The sequence below is a fragment of the Elephas maximus genome, chromosome 4, assembly GCF_024166365.1.
Source record: "Elephas maximus indicus isolate mEleMax1 chromosome 4, mEleMax1 primary haplotype, whole genome shotgun sequence".
NCBI classification, from domain to species: domain Eukaryota; kingdom Metazoa; phylum Chordata; class Mammalia; order Proboscidea; family Elephantidae; genus Elephas; species Elephas maximus.
Genome location: NC_064822.1, coordinates 96,965,410 through 96,981,020, shown reverse-complemented (window position 1 = coordinate 96,981,020; position 15,611 = coordinate 96,965,410). Strand labels below are relative to the sequence as shown.

General features: G+C 36.9%; 1 protein-coding gene across 7 annotated transcripts in view; it reads right to left on the bottom strand.

The window, feature by feature from the left end:
- The window catches only part of PPHLN1 (periphilin 1), a 160,911-nt gene that overhangs the window by 124,616 nt on the left and 20,684 nt on the right, over positions 1–15,611 (bottom strand). For 5 of the 7 annotated variants that reach the window (XM_049882851.1, XM_049882847.1, XM_049882845.1 and 2 more), the window contains one exon: positions 4,771–4,935. The exons of the other annotated variants lie outside the window; for them this stretch is intronic. In XM_049882851.1, the coding sequence (XP_049738808.1) occupies positions 4,771–4,935 (165 nt within the window). The remainder of the gene's footprint in view (positions 1–4,770; positions 4,936–15,611) is intronic. 7 annotated transcript variants of the gene reach the window in all.

Genomic DNA, 15,611 nt, shown 5'->3' with positions numbered 1-15,611 from the left:
AAACCATAACGAGATACCATTTCACTCTCACTAGAATGGTTAAGATAAAAAATAAAATAACAAATGTTGACAAGGATGTGGGGAAATTGAAACCGTTAATCATTGTTGGTGGGAATGCAAAATGGTATAGCTGTTGTGGAGAACAGTGTGGCGGTTCCTCAAAAACCTAAAAATAGACCTACCGTACCAAATCCATTGCCATCGAGTCGATTCCAACTAATAGCAACCCTACAGGACAGCACAGAACTGCCTGTATGGCTTCCAAAGACCTGGTGGATTAGAACTCCCAACCTTTCGGTTAGAAGCTGAGCTCTTAACCACTGCACCACCAGAGTTCCATAACTACCATGTTGTTGTTGTTAGGTGCTGTGGAGTCGGTTCCGACTCATAGCAACCCCATGCACAACAGAACAAAACACTGCCTGGACCTGAGCCATCCTTACAATCGTTGTTATGCTTGAGCTCATTGTTGCAGCCACTGTGTCAATCCACCTCGTTGAGGGTCTTCCTCTTTTCCGCTGACCCTGTACTCTGCCAAGCAGGATGTCCTTCTCCAGGGACTGATCCCTCCTGACAACATGTCCAAAGTATGTAAGACACAGTCTCGCCATCCTTGCTTCTAAGGAGCATTCTGGTTGTACTTCTTCTAAGACAGATTTGGTCATTCTTTTGGCAGTCCACGGTATATTCAATATTCTTCGCCAACACCACAATTCAAAGGCATCAATTCTTCTCCGGTCTTCCTTATTCATTGCCCAGCTTTCACATACATATGATGCAATTGAAAATACCATGGCTTGGGTCAGGCGCACCTTAGTCTTCAAGGTGACATCTTTGCTCTTCAAAACTTTAAAGAGGTCCTTTGCAGCAGATTTACCCAATGCAATGCATCTTTTGATGTCTTGATAACTACCATATGACCCAGCAATTCCACTCCTAGGTATATACACAAAGACTTGAAATCAGAGGCTCAGAAACTTGTACATCAATGTTCACTGCAACACTATTCACAATAGCCAAAAGGTGGAAACAATCTACATGCCTATCAACAGACAAATGGATAAACAAAATGTAGACATACATATAATAGTATACTACTCAGCCTGTAGGATAAATGAAATCTTGATACATGCTACAGTATGGATGGAGCTCGAAGGCATTATGCTGAACAAAATAAGCCAATAACAAAAGGACAGATAGTGCATGGCCTCACTTATACAAAAAGACAAAAAAAGGCAAATATATAGAGACCAAAGTTTATTAGTGGTTGCCAGGGCAGGAAGAGGCTGAAGAGAGGGGTCATTGGTGATGGAAAAATTGCATTAAGGGTAGGGTTGTACAGTCAATTGTAATCGCTGTCGATAAGCTGTACACGTGTAAGAAGCTGAACTGGCAAAAGTTGCGTAACAGATACAGTTACGACAATGACAAAAAAAAAAAAGAGTAGCCACCGAGACTACTTATGTACAACCTCATGGGATTTGGTTCCTTCGTTTGGAGGTTTAGGGCCATGGTTTCACAGAGCATCCCAGTTAACTGACCTAATAACATGTTTAGTGCTTCTCTTCTACTTCCTAGTTCATTGCCTGGGGTCTTAAAAGTTTGCAAACGGCCATCCATGACACAAAAATTGGTCTCTATTCACTTGGAACAATAGAGGAAGAAGAGTCAAGAACAGAATGAGGATATGGAATGTGTGGCTAACCGCCTCTATGAACAACTGCCTCCTTTGCCATGAGACCAGAACTGGATGGCACCTGTCTACCATTACTGAACATTTTGATCAAAGATTCCATAGAAGAATCCTGATCAGAAGGGGGGAAACACAGAATAGAATTTCAAAGTCTCATGGATTGTAGACTTTCTGGAGCCATGGGGCTGGATGAATCCCTGAAACTACTGCCTGAGATAATTCTTATACTTTAAACCAAAAATATCCCTGAAGTTATTTTAAAACCAAACAATAGTTTAGCTTAACTAGTAAAAAAAAAAAAAAAAAATAGGGTCACTATTGAGTCGCAATCAACTGAACTCAATAGAGAGTAGTAAAAAAAAAAAAAAAAGTCTGCATTGAGTATTATGCTCTTTTAAGAACTGCCCATGTGGGATCAAACTGAAAACAGCAACTGAAGAGACTGGATGGGAACCTTTGGCAGTGAGTTTATGTTAATGAGGGAGGAACAACTCAGAAAAGGAGGGTGAGAATGGTTGCACAACTCGAAGAATATAATCAATGTCACTAAATTGTACATGTAGAAACTGTATATGGTTTGCTGTGTATATTCTCAACAACAAAATAAATAAAATTTAGGAAAAAAGAAAAAAAAACTCAAAAGCTATAATGAAAAGTTGGATCAAGTAAGCAGCTTGCTTTATCTACCTGAACAACAGATAAGAATTAGTATCATGAGAGTCCTCAGGATTACGAATCTGTTTTAAGACAACTTAAAAGAACATGTTGTATTCTGCATCCCACTTTGAAGAGTGGCATCTGGGGTCTTAAATGCTAGCAAGCAGCCATCTAAGATGCATCAATTGGTCTCAACCCACCTGGACCAAAGGAGAATGAAGAACGCCAAGGACACAAAGTGATTGCGAGCCCAAGAGACAGAAAGGGCCACATAAACCAGAGACTACAGCAGCCTGAGACCAGAACAACTAGATGGTGCCGGCTACAACCGATGACTGCCCTGACAGGGAACACAACAGAGAACCCCTGAGGGAGCAGGAGAGCAGTGGGATGCAGACCCCAAATTCTGATAAGACCAGACTTAATGGTCTGACTGAGACTGGAAGGATCCCAGTGGTCATGGCACCCAGGCCTTCTGTTGGTCCAGGACAGGAACCATTCCCGAAGCCAACTCTTCAGACATGGATTGGACTGGACAGTGGGTTGGAGAGGAATGCTGGTGAGGAGTGAGCTTCTTGGATCAGGCGGACACTTAAGACTATGTTGGCATCTCCTCCCTGGAGGGGAGATGAGAGGGTGGAAGGGGTTAGAAGCTGGCGAAATGGACACGAAGAGAGAGTAAAGGGAGACAGCGGGCTGTCTCATTAGAGGGAGAGTAATTGGGAGTGTATAGCAAGGTGTATATGGGTTTTTGTGTGAGACTGACTTGATTTGTAAACTTTCACTTAAAGCACAATAAAAACTATATATATATAAAGAACATGTTGTGTAAAGTATTAAGAGAAGCACAACTTGTACCATTAATAGAAGAAATTATCATTAAGACTCTGTTCTGCTGTAAGTTTTTAGCAAAAAACAAAAACAGAAAAATTATGTCCATGAGGACTCATACAGTAATTGGACCCATGAACCCAGAATTCCCTGTAGGCACTAAATGGCTGTAGGGTTTTGATAAGAGGGGTAACACCTGTTTATGCAAAGGCCAAACTGCTTCTCCCTGAGACTGCCTGGAAGAATGGTTTCAATGGCAAAATCCAGTATTTTCTAGAATACAGATAAGGCATAATGTTCACTTTTACAACAGTGCTTCCTCTTCTTAAATGAACAGCATGACATTTAAAACTGAAAAAAATAAAAAATCAATTCTATAAGAAGTGAGGAAGTCATAACACCTGAAACTTTGGGGCTGGGGGGGGGGACCCAAACACTGAATAGTCTCTTTACTACTTTAGAATTGTCACAGGTCATTATGCTGTAGAAGAGAACTGGACATACATACCCAACCTGAGCAAATCACCCTACCTCCATTTCTTCAAGTGTCAAGTATTAAAACTAATTCCAAGGGTCAAAGTGAGGTCAAATTTAATTATAAACAATGTTTAAATATGTACTGTCCAAGGGTCAAAGTGAGGTCAAATTTAATTATAAACAATGTTTAAATATGTACTGTTAATTACAATATTACACAGTAGGAAAGGGTAAAAACAGAAAAAGGCAGGAAAAAGATCTAGTAATGTTGTAAACATGCGAGTTAGGACAGTAAAAGTGCATGAAGCAACAGTTTCAATCATGTCCAATGACAAACTGCCACTGGAACATCAAATATATACTTCTAGATTAGTAATCATGATAAAACCAAAAACCCAGTGCCTTCGAGTCGATTCCGACTCTTAGCAACCCTACAGGACAGAGTAGAACTGCCCCATAGAGTTTCCAAGGAGCGCCTGGCGTATTTGAACTGCCAACCCTTTGGTTAGCAGCCGTAGCACTCACTTAACCACTACACCACCAGGGTTTCTATAATCATGATAGAGATACAAATTATAATAGTAACAGTAATAAACAGCAGCTAACTTTTTTTTTAAAGTGCTTACTATATGACAATGTTTTGAGTGCTTTCTAATCTGACTTTGATAGTAACTGTAACAAAAATGCGACTGAATCCCAACAACCTTAACAGCATTTCATCAAAATACAAAAAGTAATTATAAGTGGGCACATCCAGTAATAGATGGTAACCACCTGCTCATCATTTATTGATCAGTTCACCAAGATAAGAGATTACTTTTATCTGGTTCTGCAGATCCCTGCCAATTTAGGGAATAAAAAAGCAGGCCAGTTGGAATTAATGCCATTTGGATAAAGCTAGAGATATCCAGAGTGCTTACCCATTTTGTCCAGCACCCCAATATTCTTGACTACCAGTTCCCATTTGAAAACTCCAGAAAATGATTCAATAGAGCATCAAGCAGGAAGTGTTTATTCAACTACCTCCATGGCCAGTCACATAAATCTTTTAAATTACATGAATTTTAAACTTAAAAGAAATAACAATTAGTACATGGGGTAAATTTACATACTCCTCTGTGAGGTGGACCACTTCTTCGATCATGAGAAAAACTGCGGCCCTCGTCATAGTCTCGGTAATCAACATGACTGTAATATCTACTGTAGCTTCCTTCACCAGGTCTGTCTAGTAGTGGTGGTTTCTTTGGCACAATATTAACTACTCTATGGTAGCCATCCTAAAACAGACAAAAAGAAATATATAAAAATCACTAATTTCTCTATTTGGTTTTGGAAAGGTTTTCAAAAAGTACAGGAGTTCTTATCCTTAATCTAATAGGGTTAAATGTATAAACAAACAAAGATGCATTAATGAAATAACATGACTATAACTAATAGTAAGGTTTTCAAATGGATTAAAGGAAATCAAACTGTTCAATGAAGAAAGCCAGGCATTCAAAATAACATGCAGCAATGCTAAAAACCAAACATAGGTAAAAGAAAAATTGTATTTTTATCATTTTAATGAAACTATAGACAATAAGAATATTACATTAGTTCTAACCTCTAATTACCTAAGGATTTTAGAAATAACACTAAGATTTAGAAATAAAACACATCTTGGTCTACACTGTTTGAATTACATGTTCAGAAGAAATACAAGACTTTTACACATAAGCAACAGCAAACAGGGAGATAGATACTGAACTGAAAAGACCAAAAGGAAATGTTTTGATATAGGTCAAAAGGAAAACATTTTGAGAAAAGCTTTTTGCTTTGGATTTAGAAGCAAAATAGAACACAATATAAAATCTGAACTAATTTTCAAAGTAATATATTAATAATGTTTTAAAGTTTTAGAAACTGGGTGGGTTTCTTGTGGGGTTGAGAGAGAGGACAAAGGGAGAAGAACACCTGTCTTAGGTTAGAAGCTGTTCTAAGTGAACAAAAAGATTATCAACGGCAACGAAACTGAAGTAGAGGGCTACCGAACGTGTACCCATAAATAATCTGGTCCTGGACATTCATGGTAAATCTTTCTATCAATACCAGATGAGATTTATGTGACAGAGATCTGAAGTACAAAGCTATCAAGGTTTAAGACACGATCAATGTGAGCTAACAGATTTCAGCAAAAAAAAAAAAAAAAAAAGCATAAAATTCAGCATTCAGGTCAAGTTACTCTACCATCCTAAGCCTCAGTTTCCTCATTTGTAAAATGGGACTAATGCTAATACCTACCTCGTGGGGTTGGTAAGAGGACTAAATGAGAAACAGAAAGTAAAGCACAAAGTCTGGAACACAAGAAGTGCTCAAAAAAATGTTTGCTCTTTTGATTACTATCTTCACAAGCCTATGACAAAGACTAACTTCTTCAAAGTGTCTTTCTTAAAGTACTTCTTAGGATTAATAAATAACTATTCAATTATTATCCAATTACTACGTACTATTCAAATTTCCTAACAGGTGGGAAATCTGACAATGTGCTGGGAAGAAATAAAATTAACAGTTTATATCTATTAGGGAGGTAAAAAGACCTTTTTCCCCCGACAGGGGTAAGGGGATTTCCTTCCTTAGTACGCCCAGATATCAAATTATAAAATATATTTTATAAGTTTACATAGACTATAGTGCAGAAGCGAATATACTGGCTCTTCTAGAAACTATTTTTCTCAGAGATTTCAATTAAATCTAGTCAAATACTGTGTCTAAAAAAAAACTGGCATTCAGCCAAAATTAGCAAGATTACAATTTATGCCATCTAATTCAAAATTTCTTTGTTATTCATAAGCTCAGAATCACTGATTTCTCCAATTCCAAGAAACCATAAAAATCCACTCCACAATATTCTTATTTGTTTGCTTTGTACGTCCTTATTAGCGGGGGGGCGGGGGGGAGATACTTATCTACTTATCTAAACACTTCTACGAATAGGAAGCTTATTACTTCACAGAGCAGCCCATTCCGTTGTTCAACTGTCCTAGTAAAACTTGAGTTACATGTAGTTAGACACAAAGGACAAAGTGCCATTTATGTTCTTAGAAAATCTTTTAATTTAAGGAAATTATGCCATATCTGCTCCATAGACACCTAATTTTAAAATAAACTCCCTAGGTATATGAAAAGATTTAAGGAAATAAAGATCATTGTAGGAGCATGTGACAAAACAGGAATTTTCAGAGAGAGTTCATGTTTTATCCAGATATACTACTCAGAAATTTTTTTTCTTTCCAATAAAATCTGTGATGACTGGCAAAGATTTCAGAATTTCCCTTCAAAAACTTTCATTATTAAGAATATTCAAACAGTATTTTACATTCCCTGCACTGCCAGATCTGAATGGAAATACCACCAGTGTTAGAAATTCTCTTACAAATCTTACATTGAGCTATAAAACACAATTTTTCTTTCTAAATGCCAACATAAGTACATATGGCATTCATATGTGCTCATAGTATCTTTAAAAAACTATCTTACTTGATCGTTTACCTACTACAGCAGAGTTTGGAAAGTAAATCTTGCATATAAACTTAAATACTTTTATAAAGAGATTTCAATCCTACACAATTTACATTTTCATGTTTGTCATTATTTTAGAGATGAGATAATTCTTACTACAAGGCCCTGTGAATTTCCAAAATAAGGATTTTTCATAGTTTGCTTGTGCTAGTAAAAATCAAGCCAAAATAAGGTATATATCGAATTAGTTTTGCAATTTTAAGATCTGAAAGGGTGGTTAATAAGTAATTATCACTTAATTTTCTATAAATTCCAATTTAATATAACTACTTGTATGAGAAATGTTTGCACTTCAATAAGCAAAAGGACCAACTTCTTGGCTTATGTTTGACTATACAGAAATCTATTGCCAATTTTTCCAACACAATTGTTTAATTTCACTATTAACTAGATACAAATCTTGGGGATTACCATATTTCTTTAAAAACATTTCTTTTTTCACATCTCGTTAAAACATACTTTGCATCTGTTTGAACATTAAAATATTTTATTTGTATTAAAAGTTTTAATATAAAATCCCTTTTTTAAGCAGCTTTATTTTTTAGAGACACATACTTAAATATTTATTTAGAGTTGAAATATGGTATCCTGAATTTGCTTCAAAATCTAGAAAACTGGGAGAAATAAAGTGGTGGAGGTACAGACAAAAACAAGATTGGCTACAAGTTGCTAAGTGCTGGTAGGATGATTTGTCCATGGGGAGTTCACTATATTATTTTGTCTTCTTTTGTATACATTTAAATTTTCCCATCATTAAAGTCAAAACAACTAGAGCACACTAACCTACAAGCAAAGTAACTAACTACAATGGCACGTATAATAGTCAATGCCATCACTTCCTATCGTCAACCAGCTATAGTAGGAATGTAAGCCTCCTCACCGGGACACCTTAACAGTATAATTAACTGCTCTAGTCTCAGCACCTGGAACAGCACTTGGCACACAGTAAACACCACATACATAAGAGATACTCTGCCTTGCTACCTTAATTTTATATTATTTTTTGCATCACATGCTTTTTACTAAAAAAGTACCACATAAACCACATCTAACTAAAAAATTCTACTATACGAGATGGTAGAATTTTGTTTTAATAAATTTGATATTTCATATTTTATGACATGCATTTTTATTTTAGTGCTATTAGTTTAATTAATTCACAGATATTCCAGTGAAATACAGTCGGCCCTCTGTATCTGCAGGTTCCACACTCACAGATGCAACCAACTGCAGATCAAAGAACATTCAGAGAAAAAAAAAAGTTCCAAAAAGCAAAACCTGAATTTAGCGCACACCAAGCACTCTGCTGAATCCACGAGCATGCAGTGATGTGTAGGCATACCCTGCCGTAGCCTCCCGCCACTTCACATACCTCAGTCTCTCTCTAGCACTGTCTGAGCGTTGTTCATCTTGTCTTGTTTGTATGCTACTTGTGTTGTATGCACCCTTTGTTTCTGTGAAAAAATGGCTCCTAAAAAGCAATTAAGTGGTCAAAGTAATCCCTCAAAGGCTAAGAGTGTGCATAAAGTCCTATCTCTTGATGAGAAAAATAAAAATCTTAGATCTTTTGAAAAGTGGCACACCGCTTGCTGAAATGGGCGGTAAGGTTGGTAAGAACAAATCAAGCATTCACACAATAAAGCCGAAAGAAGCTGAAACTCGTTGTTAGCGTTAGTGCTGCCCCCATAATGACAAAAATGGTCTCTTTGGTTTGTGATAAAGTGCTTGCAAAGACTGAGAAGGCATTAAGTGTTAAGTGTAAGCATTAACAACTATTTACACAGCACTTACATTGTATTAAGTGTTATAAGTAATCTAGAGATGATTTAAAATATATGGGAGGATGTGCATAGTTCATACATGAATACTGTGCCATTTTATATAACGGACTTGAACATCGGGGGATTTTGGTATCCACGGGGGTCTTTGGAACCAATCTCCCTGCAGATACCAAGAGACAACCGCATAGGTGTTTCTGAGTCATTTCAATGGTGTTTGGACACAAGAGGTCAGCATATTTGAAATTGGAACTGTCTCAGAAAACCAGAGCATACTGTTACAGACTATAATCCAGTACTGATCATATTTCTTCTGGAAATTGTAACAAAAAGAAAGTTAAGTTCTTGCAATTCTGCCAGCTAAGAAAGTATAACACCTCTTAGGGCAGCTCTATACAAAAGATCACTTAGGATCACAGAGAAGACCTATGGCATGGCAGCAGGCTATAGCGAATGTCCACTTAATATTTTGCATTCATTGAATGTAATTTAGTATCAATGTATGTAATGTTAAAAACTATTTAAAAAAAAAAAAGTCAAAAAACACCAAACTCTAATGATGTGCATGCCGAAGTATTTAGTGGGACGTACACTGCTGCCCACAACTTACTTTGAAATGCGTCAAAACATTTAGATGAATTAACTGGATGGATATAGGATGGACAGATGGATAGACACATGATAAAGCAAATTTAATAAATAACTAATAGTTAAATCTACGTGATGAGCATATGGATGGCCACTGTAAAACTCTTTCAACTTTGGTGTCTGTTTGAAATTTTCATAGTAAAATATTGGAGAAAGTTGTACTTAAATGGTAAATTTATATGAATACTGGCTGTGTAAAATAATAAAAAATGTAGGGCATAAAAAGAGTAGAGAATTAAAATGTGCATGTAAAGATTCTGAATAACAGTATTTCATGTATTAAGAGTAGAAAGAAAAAGAATTTATTTCCACATTAGTATATTCTAAACATTATCTGGAATATGTATGTAATTGAGTTACCAAACTAAGTCGGCTTGACTAAAATTGGACAGAAGAGTGATTTTTGGATTATATTTTGTGTACATTTACATCTGGGAATATATGGGGTATAGTCCTAAACATTCTCTACAATACCATTAGAAATTAATGAAGTCATGTTCTGAATTCACTAAAGAATTTATTTTTGATTGACTAAACTCTCTAGGAAAGAGAAGCAACAATGACAAGAATTGTAGAAACATTCAACGAACCCAAGGAAATAAATATTACTATTCTCACACCAAGCCCATTGCCGCTAAGTCAATTCCAACTCAGCAACTCTACAGGACAGAGTAGAACTGCTCCACAGGGTTTACAAAGCCACAGATCTATACGGAAGCAGGCTGACACATCTTTCTCTAAGGAGTGGCTGGTGGGTTCAAACCGCAGACCTTTCAGTTAGCAGCCAAGCACTTAACCACTGCACCACCAAGCCTGCTTAAATATTCCATAACTAAATTGTAAAATTTAACTACGTAACTCACAATTAATTGAATGCAATAGAAAATCAAAAGTATTGCTGCTTTTGACATCACTACCATTCAATCTTTACTATTCTCACCGCTGTGCCAAAATTCAGAAAAATCCTTCACTTAATAGTTGTGCTCGGTTGAACAGTATTCCCCCAAAATTCATGTCTACCCAAAACCTGTGCATATGACCTTATTTGCAAATAGGGCCTTTGTGAGGTCAAGATAAGATCATACTGGATTAGGGTAGGCCCTAATCTATTGACTGGCAGGCATCCTTTTAAGAGGGTCATTTGGACAGACACAGAGGAAGAATGCCAAGTGATGACATAGGCAGAGACTGAGTGATGTACCTACACACCAAGGAACACCAAGGACTGCTGTGAACCAACAGAACCAAGGAAGAGACAAAGAAGGGTCCTGCCCTTGAAGCTTCAGAGAGAGCACGGCCCTGCTTAACTCCTTGATTTCAGTCTTCTAGCTGCCAGAGCTATCATAATAAATTTCTGTTGTTCTAAGCCATCCAATTTGTGATAATTTGCTACAGCAGACCTAGGAAACTAATACAGTATTCTAATTCAAAAGAATATATTTGTTAAAGGAGTGGGGAAGAAAAGAGAAGACTGCTACAGCCCCACAGATACTACGATCCCCAGAATATAAGCTGCTAGTGTTCTGACTCAAATAACCAAACTTTACAACTTCTAAAAATTCTAAAATTGAAACTTCTCTCCCATTTTTAAATAAGCCAAGGGAACAGGCGTTTTCTATAACAGTATCATTAAAAGGTTCCATATTACTAGTCTTTTCCCCATCGGGCTAACATGATGGACTCCTACGACTAGAAGTTTATCTCTAAAAACCATTCTGTCACAAAACTTGATAAAGGCTAAGAAATCAAATAACAAAGCTCATAGAAACTACAGGTTAAACAGCAGAAAATATGCTTTTAAAAATAAGTCTTAGAGGTACATAGAAGTTAAGTGTAGATAATTGATTTCCTTCCTATAGAGGAACTGTTAGGCTTACATTCAGGTTCTCTGGAGTGTTCTAACTTCTTTGGGCTTTAGTCTCTTATCTTACCTACCCAAGTTTAAGACCAAATAAAAATGTATGTGAATACACCCTAGAATTATGCAGGTAAATTTTATAAGCATAAAAAGTATTTATACATGACCGATTAAAAAGAATGCTATAGCTAAAGGACTAAAATAATGATTGTGTACCTTTGCCAAGGTATTCATTAACTGAGGATAGGATTTCCAATGCTCTAACGAAGAGTGATTTAGTATCAGCACTGAAATGTGTGAGTGTCCAATTGCCTTTCCAGGTTTATGAGAGCTAGAAGTTCACAAAACAGCTGTTTCTTATGCAATTTAATATCAAGGTATTTCACTGGTAATCTAATATCAGTATTTCCTTAAAGAATCTGTGAATGAATTAAACTACCAGCACTAAAACAGAAATGTATGTCATAAAATACGAGGAGTCAAAGGAAGGAAAACATCAACTAATGAAAACAGAAGTCTACCGTCCTGTGCAGTAAAATTTTTTTAGTTAGATGTGGTTTACATGCTACTCTTCTAGTAAAAAGCATGTGATGCAGAATTTCAATTTTCAAAGGCTCTAGACTTTTTCAAGACATGAAGGGTAGATGAACCCCTGAAACTATTCCCCTGAGATAATATTTAAACCTTAAACCAAAAATACTCCCTGTAGTCTTTGTTTAAAACCAAACAGTAATCTAGTTTAACTAGTAAAAAAAGGTCTGCCTTAAACATTATGCCCTTTTAAGAACTATCTACGTGGGATCGAACCGACAACAGCAACTCAAAAGACTAGATGGGAACCTTAGGGGACAGTAAGCTTATGTTAATGAAGGACGAACAACTCAGAAAGGAGGGTGAGACTGGTTGCACAACTCGAACAAGGTAATCAATGTCACTAAATAGTACATGTAGAAACTGTCAAATTGGTGTATATTCTCAACAAGATAAATGAAATTAAAAAAAAAAAAGCACGTGATGCCAAGAAGTAATATAAAATTAAGATAGCAAGTCAGAATATTATGCATGAGGTCATACTAGTAACAAAAGCACCCCCCCTTCATGTCACATCTTATGTCATATCCAGTTGCTCCCCCAATACTTTCCTGACCTATCAGAATCTAGGAAGGGATGAAGAAGGGTAGTAGCAAGTAAGACAGAAATGGGGGGGGAAGGGGGGCAGCAAAATTGCTTTTTTTCCTGAGAACAAAACTCAAATAAGCAAAATAAAATTGACATTACCCTCCCCTACCCCAGGTACTAATGATAGTGGATTCAAACTTTAAAAGGATTAGCTAAAGTTTTATGCTTAGAAAAATAATATTCTGTCTTTTCAAAACTTTATGTAAACATTTTACTGAATTATGACATACATAGAAAAGTGCACAAATCCTAAACGTAGTTCTGGATAAATTAGCATAAGGTAAACACACTGTGTAACTACCACCCAGGTCAAGAAACAGAACACTCCCAGCCATGTTAAAGCCTCCCTGTGCTTTCTCCCAGGTACCATCACTTCCTCCCAAAAGTAATCACCCTCTGGGCTAGTTTTTCCTGTTTTGGAGGTTTATATATAAGGAAACATGTAAGATATGCTCTTATGTCTGGCTTCTTTCTTTCTAAATTATGTTTGTGAGGTTCATCCATGTTGTTGCTTTTGACAGTAATCTATTCATTCTCATTGCTGTATAACTACACAATTTATGTGCTCTATTGCTGGGCATCTGGATTGTTGCCAGTTTGAAGCTCTTATGAATAATGCTGTTTATGAGCATTCTTGTATATGTCAATAAAAAAATAGAGTATACTAATTTACATAGCTCTTAACCACTATGCCACCAGGGTTTCCAGTGTACCAGTAGGGCTTCTTAAATAATGTTAGATGATCTCTGCTTTACAAGCAAATATTTGAAAATGTATGTTTTTATTACATACAAATTCATCAAGTATGTTGTTGCTATGTGTCATCGAATCAACTCCGACTCATGGCAACCCTATAGGAGTTGAGAGAACTGCCCTATAATGGTTTCCTTGCCTGTTATCTTCATGGGAGCAGATCACCACATCTTTTCTCCCACGGAGCTGCTGGTGGGTTTGAACTTCTGATCTTTTGGCCAGTGGCCGAGCTATTCAATCACTGCACCACCAGGGCTCCTTTCATAAAGTATAATTTTATTTATTTACATTTCCAGTTCAAGTATCATTTATCAATTTCTTTAACTCCAGAATTCAGTGGGTCCATGAAATTAGAGGCAAATACTAAGGTTTTTGTTTTTTTTTTTACCTAAATGTAAGCAACAAACATAATAGTCATAGTATTTATGACTTCGTCACCAATAGAAATTAGATTTATTTGTATCATGTTACAGCTGTTGTAGATAATCTCAATATATTTACTCATCTCTTCATTGAAATTACAGAAACTAGACCCCCCATCACTAGTACTTGTTACTTAATGACCTACTGAAGAAGCACATATTACTATTTCACAAACTTGGCTTTTAAAAACTGGATTATTATATTCAAATATAAGTGGTTTCCTGTCTGTGCATTCTAATTTATAGATATAAAAACATTATTTTGAGAAGGGATCCCCAGGCTTCATCAGACTGCCAAAGGGATTCATGGCACAAAAAAAGGTTTAGAACCTCTGCTTTATTTCAATAAATGTGGATGTAACATAGAAAGGCAAAGGGACTTTTCCCCTTTGCCATTTAAGGAATATTATGTATTGGTGGTGGGGGTACCTTTATGCTGCTAACCAAAATAAGGCGAAGTACACCAGAAAAAAAAAAAATTATCTGAGTCTTGGGAAGGAGGGATATGGGGATACAAAGGGCTTTATAAATTAAGAGAGGCTGATTAAGAGAGCGGGGAGACCAATCTAATGAAACTAGAAGAAGGTGAGGAATGAACCTGTACAAGATATGTGCAAGTTATAAGCCTCCAAAAAGAGAAAATCGACCTAGGCTCCTCCCTCTTTAGGAGGCTCCTCCCTCTTTAGGAGGCTCCAGCACTCATCTTTCAGCAGCAGTTAGATAACTCAAGGAAGTAAAATTTACCTTTAAGCACTCAGAGGCAGTTGAATACATCTAGCCTGATTGTAAGGGCACCTATCTCCCTACCTGCTTAAAAAAACTGCCGGTGAAATTATTTTACAAGGAAAAAGCCTCTTTTTCACATTTACATACACATGACATAACATGAAAATGTCTGGTTTTGCTTAGACTTTACCATAACATCCTCACTCCCTGAGGACCTCCATTACCTGTCATCTTTACCTCAACTCCTGACATCATCAGGGACTTCAATGGGCATCTTCCTCCCTATGTCCTAACTCTGACTGATGTCCAGATCCTACCCACAGAGATTGACTTAATTACGGAGATGGGGCCCATATATTGGTATTTTAGAGCGCTGGGTGATTTTAATGTGCAACTAAATCATCCATCCAAAACCCAGACTCAAAATTGTCTTGGTCTCAACTCCAGAAATTTTCACCCCCATTAATTTCCACCATCACACACTGAACTTTAATCACCCAGAATTGTTTCCATCTTTGAAATCCCACACTCTGAAATAGAATTTCTTATCCTTCTACCACACCCTGGTCTTCAGTCTGACAAAGCCTTTCTTGTCCCTCAAGCCCTCACTTCCTTCAATCCATCATCTTTCTTACAACCTCACTCACTCCCTTTCTATATCAGCCCAGGCCACTAGTATATTATTTCGATAATTCTTGAGTCAGAACTTTCAACATCCTTATCTCCACCACTCATCTTGCAAACTTAAATCAATACAACATCTGCTCTCTTCACTCCCAAACTGCATGTGATTCTGCAGACTATCGTCCCTTTATAATTTACACCCCACAGTCTTACGGAGTCTCAGTAACCGTCTTCTAAACACCTCTGGTCAGGAGATTCCTATGAGGCTATTCCAAGACTTGGCTCCTATCCTCAAGCCTCACTCCAGCCCTTCAACTTCCAACAGGCGGTCCTGCCAACTCCTCAGAGAAAAATCAAGGCTACTAGACACAGATTTTCGCAAATTCATTCTCACACAAGCAAACATT